Source organism: Macaca nemestrina, chromosome 1, assembly GCF_043159975.1.
Source record: "Macaca nemestrina isolate mMacNem1 chromosome 1, mMacNem.hap1, whole genome shotgun sequence".
Classification (NCBI taxonomy): domain Eukaryota; kingdom Metazoa; phylum Chordata; class Mammalia; order Primates; family Cercopithecidae; genus Macaca; species Macaca nemestrina.
Window position 1 is genome coordinate 40,284,705 of NC_092125.1, and position 21,257 is coordinate 40,305,961.

General features: G+C 37.6%; 1 protein-coding gene across 8 annotated transcripts in view; it reads left to right on the forward strand.

Moving 5' to 3' along the window:
• LOC105484552 (regulator of G protein signaling like 1) overlaps positions 1-21,257 on the forward strand; it is a 108,826-nt gene that overhangs the window by 59,764 nt on the left and 27,805 nt on the right. For all 8 annotated transcript variants that reach the window (XR_011611714.1, XR_011611704.1, XR_011611709.1 and 5 more), the window contains 5 exons: positions 4,453-4,558; positions 10,001-10,194; positions 12,638-12,755; positions 13,192-13,312; positions 15,099-15,228. Coding sequence is in view for 5 of the 8 variants with exons in the window: in XM_071076663.1 (XP_070932764.1) it covers positions 4,453-4,558; positions 10,001-10,194; positions 12,638-12,755; positions 13,192-13,312; positions 15,099-15,228 (669 nt within the window). In the remaining 3 variants the exon portion in view is untranslated. The remainder of the gene's footprint in view (positions 1-4,452; positions 4,559-10,000; positions 10,195-12,637; positions 12,756-13,191; positions 13,313-15,098; positions 15,229-21,257) is intronic.

A 21,257-nucleotide genomic window follows, 5' to 3' on the forward strand; every position in this document is an offset into this window, starting at 1 on the left:
TAATTCAATTTTCTCTTTTGAAATTACTTTCTATATCTTGTAGGCAAACTTTGTTGATTTTTATATTTTTTCTTCTTTTTTCTCCTCTGACTGTGTATTTAAAATAGACTGTCTTCAAACTCACTGGTTCTTTCCTCTCCTTGATCCATTTTGCTTTGAGAGCCTCTAATGAATTTTTCAGTTCAGCAAATGTATTTCTAAGTCCCAAGATTTCTGTTTAGTTTCTTTTATTATTTCAACTTCTTTGTTAAATTTCTTCAATGGATTTCTGAATTGTTTTTCTGTGTTATCTTGGAGATCACTGAGTTTTCTTAAAACTGCTATTTTGAATTCTTGGTCAGAGAGCTCACATATCACCATCTCCTTAGTGTTATTTTCAGGTTCCTTGTTTTGGTCCTGGGAAAGGAAGATTGTGGTTCTCTGTTTGCTCTTGTTTCTTGTGGGTCTACATATGTGTCTTTGCATTAAAGGGTTATTTATTCCAGTCTTCTCTGTCTGGCTTGTTTTGTTTTTTATTGAATATATTTGCTTAGAGGATTTTTTTTGTTGCTTGTTTGTTTTGATATGGAGTTTTGTTCTATTACCCAGACTGGAGTGCAGTGGTACAAACATGGCTCACTGCAATCTCAACTTCCTGGGCTCAAGTGATCCTCCTGCCTCCACCCCCCAAGTAGCTGGGACTACAGGCAAGCACCACTATACCCAGCTAATTTTTTTTTAAAATAGAGATAAGGTCTCACCATGTTGCCCAAGCTGACCTGCTAGGTCACACCCTCCTTTTCAGCTCTAGGAGGTATCTAAACCTCAGAATTGCCTCAGTTCTAGTAAAGGATTGGAGCACTGCTCTTCCCAAATGGAGGGGATCCCAAAGGGAATATCCTGGCAGTGTGGGAAGGCTAGTTAGGGGTTTGTGCCTATGGGACCTGTGGGACAAACCTCCTACAGTGTGATGTTGCTGAACAATCACTCTAATTTGATGTCTCCTTTGACTGATTTATGGAGCAGAGTTTCCAGAACTGGGGATGGTGGTCCCACCTCCCCGCTTTGCCTGTCCTCAGGAACAAATTTCCCTTCAGGCACTCTGAGTTCTTCCCATGAAGATGTTTCCCCTGCCAGAAAACCCAAGATGGTGGAGAAGCTGGTTTTAAACCTCAATCTCACTTTTTCCACAGTAGAAACAGCAAGTTGGGGGAAAATTTTCCATGTACTTGTTGCTGGGCATAATGTGGGAAGGAGTGTCTCAGATGTGGAAGTCCAATTCTCTTGCCATCTGCTCGGAGTTTTTTCACTTCTCTGCATCCCTGGGAACTGTCTCATATTATATTTGAGTTCCAGGATATTTCTGGCAACAATCTTAGCATTGTCCATTTGTTTTTGTTTTTCTGGGTTGTGGTGGGTGGAGAGTGAAGCCAGCATCCTTCCATGCTGCCATTTTGGTACTCTATGTTACTATTTTTTATTTGTCCCTTCTGTTCTATATTTCTTTTTCTTTCCTTTTCATTTTCTTTTAGATTAAGATGGGGGGGGGTAGGTCAATAATTTCCGTATTTTTTATCTAGTAAGGTGTTTTCTTCTTCTTTTAGAGATTACCATATCGATTTCCAAATGCATCCCTGACATACTGGAGTTTGATGTAAACCAGTATTTCTAATGAATATGTATTATTGTTTTATGAGTCAATATTTATTTAGGCTAACTCACATATTTACCTTTTTCTTTCTTTTTCATTGATTTTTGCTCCCCCAAATTGCCATCTAGAAATTCTTTTTATGTCTAAAGAACACCCTTTGATATTTCCTTTAGTGTTCATCTGAAAAATGTCTTTATTTTGCTTTTATTTCTGAAGAATATAATTTCTGGATGTAGAATTCTTCTTGGAGTTGTTTCCTATTAACACTTTGAAAATGTTATCCCATTGTCTGTTGGCTTCCTTACTTCAATTTGAGGAGTCATCTGTCAGTTTTCATTGACATTGCTTAGTAGAAGAAAATAGTTCTTTTTTCCCCCTTTTCTTTACTATAATATGCCTCAGGTTTTATGCTGCTTGTAGCTTTGGAACTTCTGGACTAGATATCTTTTGTCAGTTTTAGGGACTTTTCAGTTATCTCTTTGTATTTTTCCTGCTCCATTCCATCTATCCTGATAATTTTATTTTACATATTTTTGACTTTTTAAGTGTATTTTGTATACTTTTTTCTGTATTTTTTATTTTTCCTCCTCTGTGTGTTTCAGTCTGGATATGTCCTTTGCATCTAACTCCTAGTTCAACAATTTTCTCTTTAGTTGTGTATAATCTGTCATTCAACTCATCTGCTAGTTATTACTTTTCTTACTTGTAATCATTAAACTTTTTATTTCTAGAATTTCCATTTTTTATAATAGTATCTATTTTGATATTTTTCTTTTTGTCTTATAATTACTTGAACTATACTAATAATAGTCACTTTAAAGTTTATATTTGAATTTTCAGTGCTTATTTCAAGTACCATTTCCCCCCTCCCTTGGTTTTTGGAGAAGTCTTTTAAAATATCTTGTTATTTCTGCTTAATTTATGAACATCATTGGTGAAAATTTGTAGAGCCAGTTTGAACCTCTGGATGAAGTTATTTTCCTCCAGAGAGGATTTTTACTTCTGACATACACTAAACTAGTAGCATCCAAATAACCTTAATTTACCCAGGGATTAAGTTGTTTCAAAGCTAGTTGTCATTCCCTTTATGATGAGCTATTTCTTGTTTTCTTTACTCTTTGGAGTTCCAACTGAAAGCTTGGGGTGTTTATCAGGGCCTCTTCTCCTTTGCTGTTTTGTAATTTTTGCCCCCTTCTGCCCTGAGAATCTGCCAAAAGCTCTGCTAAATTCCCCAGTAGCAATTTGTTTACATAATTGTCAAATGTCTTAAGAATAAAAGCTATGTCCAATGTTTTGCCCATTTGCTAAAGACCTATGGCTTTGTCTTGTGTCCCATTGTGACTTTAACACTGGAAATGCCTTTAGGGTGGCGAAAGTATTGTTATAAACTGACATTCCTGGTTTTTAGCATCCTACTTGTTTCTAACCTCTATATATTGATGTTGTTTTGTCTTAATTTTTTATAAATTTACTTTCACTTGGAAAGCGTATTATTTTTATCCAGTATTTCTAGGTGTTTTGTATTGGGAGGGTTTTTGTTTTGTTTCATTTTTATTTTATATCTGGTCTTCCATAGTCTAGATTTTATTTTTTCACTTAGTTGCATTTGTTTAGATCCAACATATATTTCTATTGCTTTTAATACTTTTTGTATGCTTTCTGAAGGTATTGCCAAGCTACACACAAATTTCCTGTGTGGGTACATTCTATTTAAAAATTGTTTTAAAACAATAACTATATAACTAGGTCATGTTCTAATTTCTATAAGTCAGATGAGTAACACACCATCTATACCTTTGATGAGTTCATAGTCTATGTTTTCTTCTACAACATCAACCGCAAAGGGCACTTATAATACTGAAATTCATGAAATCTATTGTTCTTCAATAATAATGTTTTGTTTTTATTATTTAAAATTATTTTTATAGACAGAGTCTTACTCTGTTGACCTGGCTGAAATGCAATGGTGTCATCATAGCTCACTGCAGCCTCAAACTCCTGGGCTCAACTGATCTTCTTGCCTGAGCCTTCCAGGTAGCTAGGACTGCAGGTGCACACAACCACACCCAGTTAATTAGAGATGGGGTCTCACTGTGTTGTCCAGACTGATTTTAACATCCCGGCCTCAAGTGATCATCCCACTTTGGCTTCCCAAAATGCTGGGATTATAGGCATGAGCCACTGTGCCCAGGCAATAATGATGTTTTGATATATGCGAGAGAATAATGGTTTCTAAATGGCAATAGGGAACCAGACACCCATTCTGAACTTGTATGGTGTGCTAGAATATCATTTGAGAAGCTTACAGGGGAAGCAGCATCCTTGGGAAAGAAAATGGTTTTTATTAAAACAAGAAGATGGAGGGAACTCTTAAAGAAGAAGTCAACAATCTGTGAAAGTTTGCTTATTACAAAGCAGGGATTCCAGGGGACAAGTGGAAAGATTTAGGGTAGGATAATAGAAGTGTCGAGGAAGACAGAATGTCATGTGGAGTATGGTCTAGTAAAAACAGCTGATCGGAGGAGGCCTGACATTTGGCATTAACTAATGTAACGAGGAGAGACACAATCTGTCTGAGGAAGGTGGGCGCTAGACCTAAAGGCCAACATACTTAGGTAACATAACCGGGACTGATGTTCATGTTAGGGGTATCAGTCATCCCTAAGTCTGTTCTTAACACTAATGACCTGAGATGGCAGCAGTTGTGGGGACAGTGGTTTTTTCACATGAACTTAATGTCTGAAAAATGTCCTTGCTACTTTTTCTCTTTTCATTGCTTATAATATAGTGTTCTCCAACTTAGTGATTTTTTTTTCTTTTAGATTTTAAAGTGGAAATTATCAAGGAACCAAAGATATTTTCACGCTCAAATAGGAAAATGTCCTTCCTCAAAAAAACTCTTGTAAGGAAGCCATCAATGAGACCCAGGTGAGATATAGAATCTGGCTACAGCAACATCTTCAGGCACACGCTTTTGAAAAATCTCAATGTGTCTAATGGTAAACTTATCTCTCTACGTGTAGGTTTTCAGACCCTTTTCCATATACAATACATAAGGCACAGATACTCTTAGTATTTTAAATCATTTATTTTCTAAAATCAGCACTATGCAATGTATATATGTTATACAATAACTTTTCAAACTTAAACTATCATAGACATCTCACGTCAGTATGTGCAGATCTACCTCCTTCCATGAGTGTACTACAATTTATATAGACATTTACATTGTCTTTAATTTTTTAATTGCCATAAACAGTATCACAATAAACATCTTTGTCCCTGTTTCTTTGCCTATTTGTGTCTTCTGGATTATGTACTGCTGTAGTAGCCTCCTAACTGGTTCCTTACTTCTTGTCTCTCTCCACTTATAATCAATCTGAGAATCAAACTCTGATAAGGTCCCACACTAGGCAAAGACCCTGTGGCCTTTTCTTTCAGGAGTGCCCACCTACCTTTCTGTCCATGTACCTCAGCATAAGTGCCACCTATACATAAAAATTTCTCCAAATATTATGTTTGCTATAACTTCCTTCTCTTCTGAAACCCTAAATGTCTAAAGTACAGTATCAAGCATTTATATGTACTACTTTTTACTGATCTTTACTTTTTAGGTATGTTTTCCAACTTCTTGACTTGACCATAATTTTCTTGTGGGCCACAGCATTCACTTACTCATGTATTCATTTTCATTCGTTACTATCTATTATCTGTCATGGCTAGCTATATGAAAGGTCCTCTTCTAGATGAGGATATGGTAGAACATACACATTTGCTAGTCAAAATCTCTGGCTGAATATTTTGCATAGAAAAAACTCCCACCAAACATTTTCTTTTTTTAATTAATTTGTTTTTCTTGAGACAGAGTCTTACTTTTTGTGTCCCAGCTGGAGTGCAGTGACTCAATCACAGCTCACTGCAGCCTCAACATCCCTGGGTTCAAGTGATCCACCTGCTTCAGACTACAGGCAAATGCCACCATGCCTGGCTTTTTTTTTTTTTTTTTTTTTTTTTTTGGTAGAGACTGGGTCTTGCCATGTTGCCCAGGTTGGTCTCAAACTCCTGGGCTCAAGTGATCCTCCCACCTCAGCCTTACACAGTGCTGAGATTACAGGTATTTGGACCCAGCCAAGAATGTTTTCCTTTATTGATGACATTCATTGAGGGTGATAAGTCTTTTGTCTCATCTAACCACTGTAGATAGATCTTCCTCCCTTTCAGCAACTGAAATTATTCTCTGAGGTTCAATCATTTGTCGTTTTTGCTTTTCCAATTTGTTCTAGTCACTGATCTCCAGTATGTCTATAGAAATACTTAGTTTTCAATTTCGTTAAGCATGAATACCACGGAAGTCTTAAATCACGTATCTGTAAGATCACCGAGTCCTAGAAGACATATCAGGGTCATATCGTCTAGTTTCGTGACTTCAGTTAAGACCAAGCAGAATAGCTCACAGATACCACAGCTGCAATTCTCTTAAACCTTTTCCCTATCCCTTATTCAATAAGTAAATGGCTATTGATTATATACTGTATTCTAGACACTCTGAGTTCTAATGATGTAAAAATAAGACATAGTCCTTGCTCTTAATCTAATTATGTAACTAAAGAAAATGCAAGGCTGACCTTAAAATGTCATGATACAATATTAGCTAATTACTATGGGAGTGAAAGGAGAGAGAAATTTTGAGTGAGGATCAGAAAAAGTTAGAATATCAGAAGATGCTCAGAATAGCATGTGCAAATTCAATTGCAAAGAAATTAGAGTATTTTGTAGGTAGGGATAAACCCTACTCAAAGGTGAAGATAAAACACAAAGCTATAAATTCATGAATATAAATGTAATATTCAAAGACTTGAAAATAGTCCAGTGATGTTGAAGTATAGAGTGCATGTGGCGAGGGGACATAAAACATAAAAAGCCAAATTGAGACCAAATAATTAGAAAAAGGTATTGGGTAGATTATTAAAGAATTTGCATTGATTAAATGGCAATGAGGGTATTCTTTGGGGTTTGCTGGAGCAGTGGGTGACAGAAATATCTACTATATAGATTTTTAAAATATTACTCTAACAGAAATGAGAGTATAAGGAGTCAGACATCCAGAGGTTGAAGGCAGAGATAATGTAGTTGGAAGGTCTTTGCAGTGTTCAGGAAAATGATAAAGATTTGAGGTAAACAGTGGAAGTAGAAATGGAAAGGAAAATACAGATGTACAAAGCAATGAAGGGAGAAAATCAGACTTCTGGGATGGTAGAGCAAGAACCTTGTAAGTAGTCTCTCCATAAAAGTAAAAGTGGGAAAACTTGTCAAAAAGAATTTCAGAACTCTGTAAATTAACTGAAGGCATATAACAAATAAAAAATTGCTCATCCAAGAAAACTACCAAACCCCAGTAAGAATAGTGTAATCTGTGCCATTTTAACTTGTAATCACTCAGATCACCAACAAGCTTCATAGTCATGAGCACCAGCCATCTTGCTGCCAGCAGAGGCCACTGATATGGTCTGGAGCTCTACAAAAAAGCCAATGACCAGGAGCACTGTCAAAACCAATAGTAAGCCTCGTGGCCCAAAAATTGGGAGGCCACTATCACAGCCACTTAAGGCAGTGATACTAGTTCGGCAAGCAGTAAAACATTTAAAAGTAAAAAAGGGAAATCTGGGAGCAAGATATTCCCAAGGGACTGTGCAAATGCTGTGCAGACGCTCAAGAGAGACCAAAGAGGAACCCAGTTATCTATTTATCATTGGGTTATCATAAGGCCCTGAAAACTAGTACAAAAAAGAAAATTAAGGATTAAAAAGAGAAAAAACTGAGCAGACACTTTAGTAGCCACACACTTCAGGGGAGATATACGCCACAGAACTAGCCCAAGTAAGACATTTAACAAAAAAACAAAATATAAAAAGCAAACAAAACCATCAACAGCAGCAACCTTTGGTGGATGAGGGATGGGGTGTAAATTCAGACTCCAGGGATGTGATAATATATTACCCCAAATTCAACTTTAAGCAAAAAATTATAAGACACACACACAAACAAAATCCCAGGAAAGTATGGTCCATCCACAGGGAGAATAAAGGCAGTCAACAGAAACTCTAGGGTAATTCAGATGTTGGACTAAAGACTTCCAAGCAATAGGTTCAAAAAACTAAAGAAAATCATGTCTAACGAATTAAAGGAAAGTATGATGATAATTAATGAAATATAGAATATCAATAATGAGATAGAAATTATAAAATATAATGAAAAAATCTGGAGTTGAAAAGTACATAACTGAAATGAAAAATTTACTGGAGGCAATCAATAACAGATTTAAGTTGACAAGAGTCATAGAGATCCACACATAGACACATCATAATCAAACTGTTGAAATATCAAAACAGAAAAATGTTCAGTGCTGCAGGAGAAAAAGAACATATATTCAGTGGAACTACAGCAAGATTAAAGTTTATTTCACATTAGAAACAATGATACCAAAAGTAGTGAGATTATGTATTTAAACTAAACTCAAAGAAAATTAATAATAGCTGCTAGTGTGTAGTACATAAAATAAAGAGAAAAACATAGAAAATCCAGGTAAATAAGTTAATTCTTTGTAGAGATCAATAAAATTGTTAAACTGTAAGATGTATTGACCAGGGGAAAAAAGATGACACAGATAATCAAAATCTGGGTTTAAAGAGGGCATATAATCACTGCCCTGCAGAAATTAATAAGATTGTAAGGAAACGCAAGAAACAAACTAGGCAACTTAGATGCAATATATAAATTTCTAGAAACACCCAAATCATTGAAGTAAGCTAGCTACTTTTCAAGGAAAAGTAGAAAATGTTAATAAATCTATAATAAGAAAAAAATCAAATTAGTAATTTAAAATTTTCTCACATAGAAACACTCAGGCACAGACAGCTTCACTGGAGAACTCGATGAAATATTTAAAGGATAAATAATGTCAATATTCCATGAACTCTTTGAGGAAACAGAGAAAGAAGGAACACTTGCTAACTTTTCTATGAAGCCAGTATTTTCCTGATCCCAAAGCCAGACCAAAGACGTCATAAGAAAAGAAAACCACAGACCAATACTCCCTCTAGTTTCTAATGAAAACCTTCAATACAATATTAGCAAATCAAATCCAGCAATATATAAAAAAGATCAGTGGACAGGCATGGTGGCTCATGCCTATAATCTCAGCACTATGGGAAGCCGAGGTGGGCAGATTGCTTGAGCTCAGGAGTTTAACACAAGCCTGGGCAACATGGTGAAACTCCATCTCTACCAAAAAAAAAAAAAAAAAAAAAAAGCAAACATTATTAGCGGGGAATGGTGGTGCATGCCTGTAGTTACAGCTACTTGGGGGCTAAGTGGGGAGATCACTTGAGCCTGGGAGGTCAAGGCTGCAGTGAGCTATATTCATGTCACTGTACTCCAGCCTGGGTTACCAAGTGGAATTTATCCTAGGAATACAAGGAATGCAAAAACCAGTTAATACACCACATTAATAAAATAAGGGGAGGAGAAATTCACATGATTATCTCAGTTGATGTAGAAAAAAAGGCTTTTACAAAATCTAACACACACGTGTGACTTTTAAAACTCTCAATAAAATTAGAATAGAAGGGAATTATCTCATTCTGATAAAGGGCATCTATTAAAAATCTATGGCTAACATTATACTTAATGAAATAGGTGTATAAAGGAAGAAGTTGTTGGTCAAGATGTGGGTGTATGTAGAGAGGTTTAAATAATAACTATAACATAAAGATGAGGTTTGATGTGGGCAGTTGAAATGTAGAAGTGGAGCTCATGGGAACTGGAGATATAAATTCACTATATCAATAAAATTTAAAATCACTTCCTCATATTAATAAAAATGGAAATCACAGAGGAGGCACAGATTACCCAGGAAAAACCATAAAGCAAAAGAATAGAGGATTAAGGATGAAACATTAGGGGCACCTTTATTTGAGGAGCAGTGAAAGAAGAAATCAGCAAAGAAAATTTAGAATCATTAATTGAAAACTGCTAATCATGCTCCACCTCACAGAAATGACTGCTAATTAGGAGTTGTTTTGAATCCATAATGTAAAAAGAGAATTCCCTTGAAAAAATTGTCCCCGTTAAAATATCTACCTTCATCTTCCATTGGGAAGAAAGATATTGGACCAAGCTTAGAAACGGTACATAAAAGTTCAAGTTAATCACCAAAGAAATAGACAGATTTAGCCAATCCATCCACAATGCTCTTCACATATGGCTAAAGGTCCTATAGCCTGGGCAATGCCCTTCCACATTTTCTAATTGAAACAGAATCCAGAATCATCATTCCTTCCTCTCTACCAAAGATGCTTTCTTGTTTTCCAGAAACTTGACAGAAGTCCTCTTAAATACACAGCACTTGGAGTTCTTCAGGGAGTTCCTCAAAGAACGGAAGGCTGAAAGCCCATTGCAATTCCTCATAGCTGTACAGAAGATCAGTATGGAGACCAGTGAAAAGATTTGCAAGTCTCTCATAGAAAACGTAATCAAGACTTTCTTCCAAGGCCAACTCTCTCCTGGTATGCATCCTCTTCTGATCCTGTTTTCTCTCTCTCTTTAGTGTCTTAAGAGAATAGCCTGTCTCGTGTGAGCCCCCAGAGAGAGTGGTACAGAGCAGCAGCCACATGGGGCAATATTGAGACAGATTAAGAGGGAAGGCAAAAGCAGAGAACAGTAAAAATAAATCCAAAGTCTTAATACAAGTTGTATTACTCTGTTCTCACACTGCTGTGAAGAAATTCCTGAGACTGGGTAATTTATAACGAAAAGAGGATTGACTGACTCACAGTTCCACATGGCTGGGGAGGCCTCAGGAAACTTACAATCATGGCAGAAGGCACTTCTTCATGGAGCAGCAAGAAAGAGAATGAGTGCCAAATGAAGGGGGAAGCCCCTAGTAAAATCATCAGATCTCATGAGAACTCACTCACTATCATGAGAACAGCATGGGGGAAATCATCCCTATGATTCAGTTATCTCCACCTGGTCCTGCCCTTGACACGTGGGGATTATTACAATTCAAGGTAAGATTTGGGTGGGGTACACAGAGCCAAACCACATCACTCCACCCCTAGCCCCTCCCAAATCTCATGTTCTCACATTTCAAAACACAATCATGCCTTCCAACATTCCCCCAAAGTCTTAACTCATTCCAGCATTAAGTCCAAGTCCAAAGTCTCATCTGAGATAAGGCAAGTCCCTTCTGCCTATGAGCCTGTAAAATCGAAAGCAACTTAGTTACTTCTAGAAACAATGGAGATACAGGCATTGGGTTAATACACCCATTCCAAATGGGAGAAATTGGCCCAAACAAAGGAACTCAGTTCCCATGCAAGTCCAGAATCCAGTAGGGCAGTCATTAAACCTTAAAGTTCCAAAATGATTTCCTTTGACTTCATATCTCACATCCAGGTCACACTGATACAATAGGTGGGCTCCCACAGCCTTGGGCAGCTCCACTCTTGTGGCTCTGCAGGGTGCAGCCCAACTCCCAGTACCAATTTACTGTATTAGTCCATTCTCATACTGCTATGAAGAAATACCTGAGACTGGGTAATTTATAAAGAAAAGAGGTTTAATTGACTCACAGTTCCACATGGCTGGGGAGGCCTCAGGAAACTTTCAGTCATGGTGGAAAGCACCTCTTTACAGGGTGGCAAGAGAGAGAATGAGTGCCCAGCAAAGGGGGAAGCCCTTGTAAAACCATCAGATCTCATGAGAACTCACCCACTATCACTGAAACAGCATGGGGGAAATCACCCCCGTGATTCAATTATCTCCACCTGGTCCTGCCCTTGACACATGGGGATTATTACAATTCAAGGTGAGATTTAGGTGGGGACACAGAGTCAAACTATATCGCTAGTAAAAGGAGCCAAGTCTAAGATACTTTCACATGTATCCTCTCATTTCATTTAATTTTATTTAATTCTAAAAATAGAATTTTATTTAATCCCTGTACTATAGGGATAGGCAGCTCCACTTTACTAATGAAGAAAAGGAAACACAGAAAAGTTAACTAGCTTGTACACTTGGTAGAACTTGAATTCAAATTCAAGTCATTTGACCATTAAACCAACTAGCCTGAAGTTAGATACAAAAAGCAAGAGTTAACTGCCTGCAAAGGTGGAGTATCCACCACCCATGAACTGTGAAGAAAGTTGTACTGGGAAGGAGAACTGTATGCCTGAAAATCTTTGTTTCATAAGTTGTGTCTTATATTGTTTCCTAAGGTGGGAGGGTAAATATGGTAAATAAAATCTTGTCTAAAAGCAGAAGTTGCAAGTAATGCAAAGCAGTGAAGATAAAGCCTCCTGTTTTGTCACAGATGGTATTTTTGTGTGTTTGTTTTTTGCTTGTAGTAAACCAAGATAAGAAAATAAATTTTTATGAATATAGAAAATATAGAAAAATAGGTCAAATTAGCAAATCTTTATTTGTAAGCAATATTTATTTGTTGATCTCAGGATGTTGAGATCTGTACAATATTTTGAATGAGCTAGAAGAGGAAGAGTGTCCACATCCTATCTTTGATTATTTTCAAGTCTCATTAATGAACACAAGTTTCTGAACAACTGGAGAACCATACTGCCCTCACAATACTTACCTGGAATCTTGGATTCCCCATCTGCCCAGCAATCTAACTATAATCCTTCTGCTCTCTCTCTAAATCCGAATTTTTCAAACCAGCTGCAGAAATAAGTCCTTTGAAAATTTATTTCCCCTTAAGCACTCATCCTCAAAATTTGAATGAAACTCAATGAGGAAAAGCTTTTGGTTTACAAATGCATTTGCACATAACATTTCAAATATGCTTTGGAGATTTTCAAACAAACTATGGCGGGATCAGAGTCTAGCCAGATTGAAAATGGGGGCTGTGAGACTCTAAGATAAAAAAACCACCAGCTATCTCAGAAATGGTAGATGAGGATTATGGCTTCTTTTCCCTCTTGCATTTTCTAGAAGAAATGCTGCAGTGTGATGCCCCTATTATCAAAGAAATCAGTCCCACGCGTCATGTCACCACAACCACCCTATTAATTCTCCAGGGATATATTATGAAATCTATAGAAGAAAAGTGGTGAGTATACTCAATGAAGGAAAGGATTCTTCCTGGAGTTGCTCCTTGGCTTCTGAAAGCCATATTCATCAAGGGTTTCATAATCCATTTTCATAGTTCATTGCCAGAGCCTCTCTACAAAATAAAAAGTCAAACTTATCTTGAACTTTCCTACCTATCTACCTGACACACACACACACACACACACACACACACACAAACACACATACACATTTCTGTTCATTTGCATTAACAAGAAACAATACAGTGTTGCTCAGGAAGGTTTGGCTGACATTAACAAAGGTCTGATAGAGTAAGAAGATAATTTTTCAATATTTTACCATTCCCCAATTACCACTGAGACTTCCTCTAGAGGCTGAGGTAGGTTTGCCTGGACCGTTATCTTTTATGTGCTAGATTTTTGTCCTGTTTGATATTCCTGATGTCTTTCTGGCAGGTTTAAAGATTATCAAGACCTGTTCCCACCTCGCCCTGAGGAGGTGGAAGTGCAAAGTGAAGTACAAGTTTCGTCTAGGAAGCCCTCAAAGATAGTGTCAACTTACCTACAGGAATCCCAGGTTAGTGAAGAAGAAAGTGAAACAAGACATTAGAGACAAGAAAACCATCGTCTTGGGGGTAGGTTTTTAAATCCCCATTTTGCAAAGGAGGAATCTGAGACTCAAATTATTATACTAGGGATTTAAGAAGTCCCTCTCTTCTCTACCTGTGATTGGAATCAACTGAGTAATAGGTACTGGGGTTGGACACATGGAGTTCTTCTAGTTGAAAGTTGGTGTGGAGGACATGGATTGGCAATGAAGCAAAGTGATTTTGCTGGTCCTCTGCACCCAAATTAAACTTACAAACCTAGTCACTGGTCTAATGGAACAACTTAGACCTCCACTTACCAGGGTGAGCCTCTTGCTGTATAACAAAAGGTGAGCTTGAAACAGGTGTCTTGCAGACAAACAAACCAGAGAGAGAATGCAAAGTACTGAGAACACCATTTCCTTCTTTCAAACTATCTAGCTCATTCTTTGTCCTATGGGAGGACAGAAAAAAAGGAAGAAAGAGGAGACAGGAATATTACTCAGGAAAGTCTCTATATGGTTTGAGAACAACAACAAAAAATACATGCCCCGTTAGAGAATCACTTGCTCACTGTGTTTGAGTTGGTCAGTATCAGAAAAATTTTAGCCCAGCTTGATCTGACTCCAAAGATCATTCTAAGATATCTCAGAAAATAATGCCTAAGTCCATTGATCCAGTACTCAGGGATGAAAATGTGTTACTCTTCTTTTTCTCCTCTGTATTTCCTCTATATATGAATAAACTCCATGTCAGGGCACCATGAATGGTCATATGGACTACTAAAAAGAATACTGTACCCAGAACCAGTGCACTTGGTTTAATTTCAGAACTTCCAGTTCTTAGAAAATAAGATAAAAGGAAACCAACATGTACTTAATACCTACTCTTTGTCAAGCATTGCATTGGGGTTTACATATAACCATTAAGTCTTATTGCAACCCTGAAGGGCTATTGTTTCTAGCTTACACATGGAGACATGGAAACATAGGTTAAGCAACCTGACCCAAATTACACAATTCGGTTCTGAGAAGCTGAGCTCCAGACTCAAACTTTTTGATCCCAAATTCAGTGCGTTTTATACTTCACTGCTTTCTGTCTAAAGTCATGCTTATGTTGTTTCCCTCTCTGTAGACTGAGATAACTGAACTAGTTAATCAACAAGAGTCTTTCTGGCTCTAAGTGTCAATTTCTTGAAGGACAAATAAAATGTACAGTGGTTCCTAGGTACCTATTAAAAAACAGATGAAGAAACTTATGAAATTCATGTGCGTGCGCACGTGTGTGTGTGTGTGTATGTTTGTGTGTGTGTGTATGTAGGTGTATGAGTGGGTGCAAATAATTATATTTTCTTTTTTAAATGCTTAGAAATGGTTTTGCTCATTTCCTTATTCCTTCAGTGTTTCCAAATTTGCCTGAGCCTTTGGTTCTTTATTTCTGTCCTCTTTTCTTCCAGTTTTTAGCTCTCATGCTCCCTCTCCCAATCACAGCATCTCACATCTTCACTGTTGAAAGGCTATGGTAGAAGGAGCATGGGCAAATGGCTCCAGTCTGTTGAAGCTGAAATCTTTCACCCACCAGCTACTTAATTACGGGCAGATTATACAAGCTCTCTAACCTGAGTTTCCTCACCTTTAAATTGGAGCTGAAAATTATTCCTTTATGGAGGTGTTGTGAGGATTAAATGGAATGAATGCCAAGTTTTGGCACACAGTAGACTCTCAGTGAACAGCAACTATACTAATGAACATGTTACACTCCTCTTTCTTTCCCCAGAAGAAAGGCTGGCTGAGAATGATCAGCTTTATCAGGAGCTTTTGCAAGTACCGCAGATTTATGTTGAATCCTAATAAGCGCCAGGAATTTGAAGACTATCTTCGCCAGGAAATGCAAAACAGCAAGGAAAGTAAGTCATTTCTGTATTTACCCCCACTCCCTGTTGATATTTTAGCCATGAGGGTCAGCCCACCTAAGAAGCTTATTGCTTTGTGTCATGCTTGTGTCAGCCTGGAGTCTAGCAAAAAGACCCCAGGTCCTGTGTGCAAAACCAAGCCCAGGCCTGCCTAGAGAGGATGCAAGCCCGGAGGTCTCTGCTTAAGGAACCAGCAAGGGTAGGGAGTAATTAACCTAAGGCACTGCAAAATCTTTCATTTTACAAAATAATTTCCTTATGCTTTTGAATTTGGTCTTTAAAAATTATTTTCAAAATTTTTCTGCTTATAAAGTAATACATGCTGTTAATAAAGAAAGAGGTAACAACAATTACAGAAATATGTAGTATAGAAGTGAAATTCCCTCAAGAGATAACATTGTTAATGCTTGTAAACTTACCTCCTAATTATTTTTCTGTATATGTATCTTAATATTTACTTTTCCCACAAAATTGATCCCACATATTTGATTTGTAATTTGCTTTTTTTTTTGCTCAATAATGTATCTTGGACATCATTTTATATCAGTAGACATATATCTGACTTGTTTTTGACTGCCATAAAATGTCCATTATATGGATTAATTCAACAGCTTCACTCATTCATTCATTCATTTAACACACTTTTCGAAAATCTGCTATATGGCAAGCAGTTTGCCAGGTGCTGGAGATACAGTAGTGAACAGTAGTGAGCCTGCAGCAGAGGATCTGCCCTGTAGCACCTACAGATTTCAAACAGAAAATACAAGCCACAGATACTGGAGCTGGAGTGCCTGGATTTGAATCTGCTACTTTCTAGTTGAAGGACCTTGGGAAAATTACTTTGTATCTCTGTTTTCTCATCTGTAGAATGGGAATGAGAATTGTTTCTATTTCACAGGGTTATTAGAACTATGCTTGGCAATAGTACATGCTATAAGAGGGTTAGCTAGTGTTACTGCTATTATTATATAATTGTGATGAGTGATCCCAATGATAATTGCAGGGAGATCCTATCAGTTAAGGCACAGGGCCAGAGAAAATGTCTCCCAGAAAATGACATAAAGTTGAGTTTTCAGAAATGACCAAGTTAAGTAGGTGGGATGGGAGGAGGGTGATTTCTAGGTGTGCACAGAATCATTAAACAAGAAAGAGGACGGTGCAATTCAGAAACTGCAATCAGGCCAATTGGACTAGAGATTAATGAGATGGGGCAAATGCTTGAGATGAGACTGGAAAGATTGGCAGTGACAAATCATGACTCTTTTGATGACATTTGAGTTGTTCCAACTTTCACTTAAACAATGCCGCAACCATAAAAACCTTAGAAGAAAACCTAGGCAATACCATTCAGGACATACGCATGGACAAGGACTTCATGTCTAAAACACCAAAAGCAATGGCAACAAAAGCCAAAATTGACAAATGAGATCTAATTAAACTAAAGAGCTTCTGCAAAGCAAAAGAAAATACCATCAGAGTGATCAGGCAACCTACAGAATGGAAGAAAATTTTTGCTATCTACTCATCTGACCGCTAATATCCAGAACCTACAAAGAACTCAAACAAATGTATAAGAAAAAAACAACCCCAACAAAAAGTTGGAAAAGGATATGAATAGACACTTCTCAAAAGAAGACATTTATGCAGCCAACAGACACATGAAAAAATGCTCATCATCACTTGCCATCAGAGGAATGCAAATCAAAACCACAATGAGACACCATCTCATACCAGTTAGAATGGTGATCATTAAAAAGTCAGGAAACAACAGGTGCTGGAGAGGATGTGGAGAAATAGGAAGACTCTTACACTGTTGGTGGAACTGTAAACTAGTTCAACCATTGTGGAAGACAGTGTGGCGATTCCTCAAGGATCTAGAACTAGAAATACCATATGACCCAGCCATCCCATTACTGGGGATATACCCAAAGGATTATAAATCATGCTGCTATAAAGACACATTCACACATATGTTTATTGAGGCACTATTCACAATAGCAAAGACTTGGAACCAACCCAAATGTCCATCAGTGACAGACTGGATTAAGAAAATGTGGCACATATCCACCATGGAATACTATGCAGCCATAAAAAAGGGTAAGTCTGTGTCCTTTGTAGGGACATGGATGCAGCTGGAAACTATCATTCTCAGCAAACTATCGCAAGAACAGAAAACCAAACACCGCATGTTCTCACTCATAGGTGGGAATTGAACAATGAGATCACTTGGACATGGGAAGGGGAATATCACACCCCTATTGTGGGGTGGGGGGAGTGGGGAGGGATAGCATTAGGAAATATGCCTAATGTAAATGACGAGTTAATGGGTGCAGCACACCAACATGGCACATGTGTACATATGTAACAAACCTGCATGTTGTGCACATGTACCCTAGAACATAAAGTATAATAATAAATAAATAAATAAAATAATGATTAAAATTAAAAAAAAACCAATGCTGCAAAACATGCATATTTTGCAATTGTGTGCTTCTATGAAACAAGTTCCTTAAAATGGGAATGATGGGTAAATGGTTAAAAACAGTTAAATTTTGACCCTCCAAAAACATTGCACTAATTTAAACTCTTGCCAACCATATAAACTAGTGTCTGGTTTCTCACATTCTCATCAACACAGTGTGTTGTACATTTTAAAAAACTGTCAACCTGGTAAATAAAAAATAATGTGCCAGATAGTCTATTCTTATTTATATTTCTTTAGTAGTTGAGCATCTTTATTTACTGGCCATTTGTATTCTTTCTTGAACTGTTTATGCCCGTTGTCTATTTTTCTATTGGTATCTTAATATTATTTATTTTAATTTTAAAAAAGTTTGTATATATCTTTTATGAACTGCTTCACAACCAAGTATTTTGGCTTCAATAATAGTTCTAGCAGACCAGGCATGGTGCCTTATGCCTGTAATCTCAGTACTTTGGTAGGCCAAGGCAGGTGGATCACTTGAGGTTGGGAGTTAGAGACCAGCCTAACCAAGATGGTGGAACTTCATCTCTACTAAAATACAAAAATTAGCTGGGCATGGTGGTATGCACCTGTAATCCCAGCTACTTGGGAGGCTGAGGCAGGAGAATCGCTTGAACCAGGAGGCAGAGTTTGCAGTGAGCCGAGATTGCACCACTGCACTCCAGTCTGGGTGACAGAGCAAGACTCTATCTCAAAAAGAAAAAAAAAATAGTTCTAGTTCTTTTGTTTCTTCTTTTAAATAAAACCAGCTCAAGCCCTCATGCCCCAGAATGGTAGGAAGTCCTGTTTCATCATTCTTTGACTACCCACTTCCTCAATATTATGTAAGAACCCAAGACCTGTACTTATCCAATTCAATAGGAGGTCTACCAGACTTCCAGTTCCCCTTAGATACAGTGAAGAGCTTGTGACACTCAGCCTGCCACTGGTCTAAGTTCTTTTATTTGAAATAGAGCATACTTATAAGTGACTATATGAGCAGCTGAATACCCATCATCCAAGCCAAGAAATAGAAAATGACGTAACTCAGATGACACCTGGTGCCCCTTTACCCATCACAGATGCAACTCCTATCTTGAACACAAGCATTTATTTTACTATTGCCTTTTAAAATGTACATGTGTTTTCATACTCCTTCTATAGCGGTCCTGCCTCAAACAAACTTTGATTCCTATTGGAACTTCCACTCCATTCATCTTACTGATTTTCTTAGGAGTATGTGTGTGTTTAGTATCTGAGAAAACAGAAGCAATCAGAAGAGAAGTTTTACAGCTTCCCTCCCCTGAATCACCTGGTCAGCTTCCTCTGTATTCACAGGCTCTGGTCGCTGAGTAGGCTGCCTGTCCTTGCTCCTAAAGAAGCATCCAGGCCCTCATCTACTCAAGGGCATTCATCCAGTCATTTTTACTTATTCTCCTGCATCATTTTTATTTTCTCTGCTGGATTACTCAGTTGGCACCAAATATGACATAGTACCTCTCAAGCAAAAATTAATAATAAATTCTCCCTGATTCTACATTCTCCTCAAATTATCTGGCACATTTGTCTGTATCCCTTTTAAACAAAAATCCTCAAGAGTTACGCATTCTTGCTGCTTTGTTTTCTTTTCTTTCCATTTATTTTTAAATTACTTTTTAGAATCACTTTTTAAGCTACAATTTTATACAGTAAAATTCACCAATTTTAATTGTGCAATTTGAGAATGTAAGTATCTCTGCAGTCATGATATAGAATACTTGCTTCATCACAAGAAATCCTTTGTGTGTCTTTTTAATCAACACCCTTCCCCTTCCACTACTACTCTCTGGTCTGGCAAAAACTGACCTACTTTCTAATACTACAGTTTAGTCTTTTAAGGAATTTAATATAAATGGAATCAAGCAGTAGTCTTAGTGCATGCATGCAATAGTCTTTTGTGACCAGCTTCTTTTATATAGCATGATGCTTTTGAGATTCGTCTATGCTCTTGCATATATCAGTAGCTCATTCCTTTTTATTGCTGGGTAGTATTCCATTGTACCATAGCACACTTTGTTTATGCATTCACCAATTGTTACATATTGGGTTGATTCCACTTTGGGGCTGTTATGAATTACCCTGCTATGAATATTCAAGTACAAGTATTTGTGTGGATATATGTTATTTCCTTTGGGTAAATATCTGAAAGTAGAAGTGCTGGGTTATGTGGTAAGTGTATGTTAACTTTATAAGGAACTGTCAAGCTGTTTTCCAAAGTGGTTGTACCACTTTTGCATTTTCACCACCGATGTAGGAAAGTTTCAATCGTTCCCCATCCTCACCAACCTTTGGTATTATCCATCTTTTTAATTTTAGCCATTCTAGAGGGTATGTAATGGTATTTTGTTTTCGTTTAATTTTTATTTTGTCTAATGACTAATGATGTTGAGTATGTGTTCATGTGCTTGCTTGCCACGTTAGTCCATTTTCACACTGCTGATAAAGACATACCCGAGGCAGGGAAGAAAAGGAGGTTTTAATGGACTCACAGTTCCATGTGGGTGGGGAGGCCTCACAATCATGGCAGAAGGCAAGGAGGAGCAAGTCACATCTTAAGTGGATGGCAGCAGGCAGACAGGAGCTTGTGTAGGGAAACTCCCCTATTTTAAAACCATCAAATCTCATGAGATTCACTATCATGAGAACAACACAGAAAAGACCTGCCCCTGCGATTCAATTATCTCCCACCAGGTTCCTCCCACAACACATGGGAATTCAAGATGAGATTTGGGTGAAGACACGGCCAAACCATACAATTTGCCATTCATATTGTGCTATTTTTAGTGAAGTGTCTGTCCGTATCTCTTGCCCATTTTTTAAGAACTTTGTTGTCTTATTATTGGATTATAAGAATTCTTTACATAATCTGGGAATATTTTTGATGGATATATTTTGAAAATATTTTCTCTCGGTTGATGGCTTGCTTTTTCATTTTTTAAGTAGTGTCTTTTGAAGATCCAAAATCTGAAATCCTCCAAAATCCAAAACTTTTTGAGTACTGATATGACACCACAAATGGAAAATTTCACACCTAACCTCATGTAACAGGTTGCAGTCAAAATGCAGGGAGAGGTGCAATACACAATTTATTCAGTGTCCCCAAGAAAAAAAATAAAATTACCTTAAGGCTATATGTATAAGGAATGTACAAACATAAATGAATTTCGTGTTTAGATTTGGGTTCCAGGCCGGGCACGTTGGCTCACGCCTGTAATCCCAGCACTTTGGGAGGCCGAGATGGGCAGATCACGAGGTCAGGAGATCGAGACCATCCTGGCTAACACGGTGAAACCCCGTCTCTACTAAAAAATACAAAAAATTAGCCGGGCGAGGTGGCGGGCGCCTGTAGTCCCAGCTACTCGGGAGGCTGAGGCAGGAGAATGGCGTGAACCCGGGAGGCGGAGCTTGCAGTGAGCCGAGATCGCGCCACTGCACTCCATCCAGCCTGGGAGACAGAGCGAGATTCCGTCTCAAAAAAAAAAAAAAAAAAAAAAAAAATTGGGTTCCATACCCAAAATGT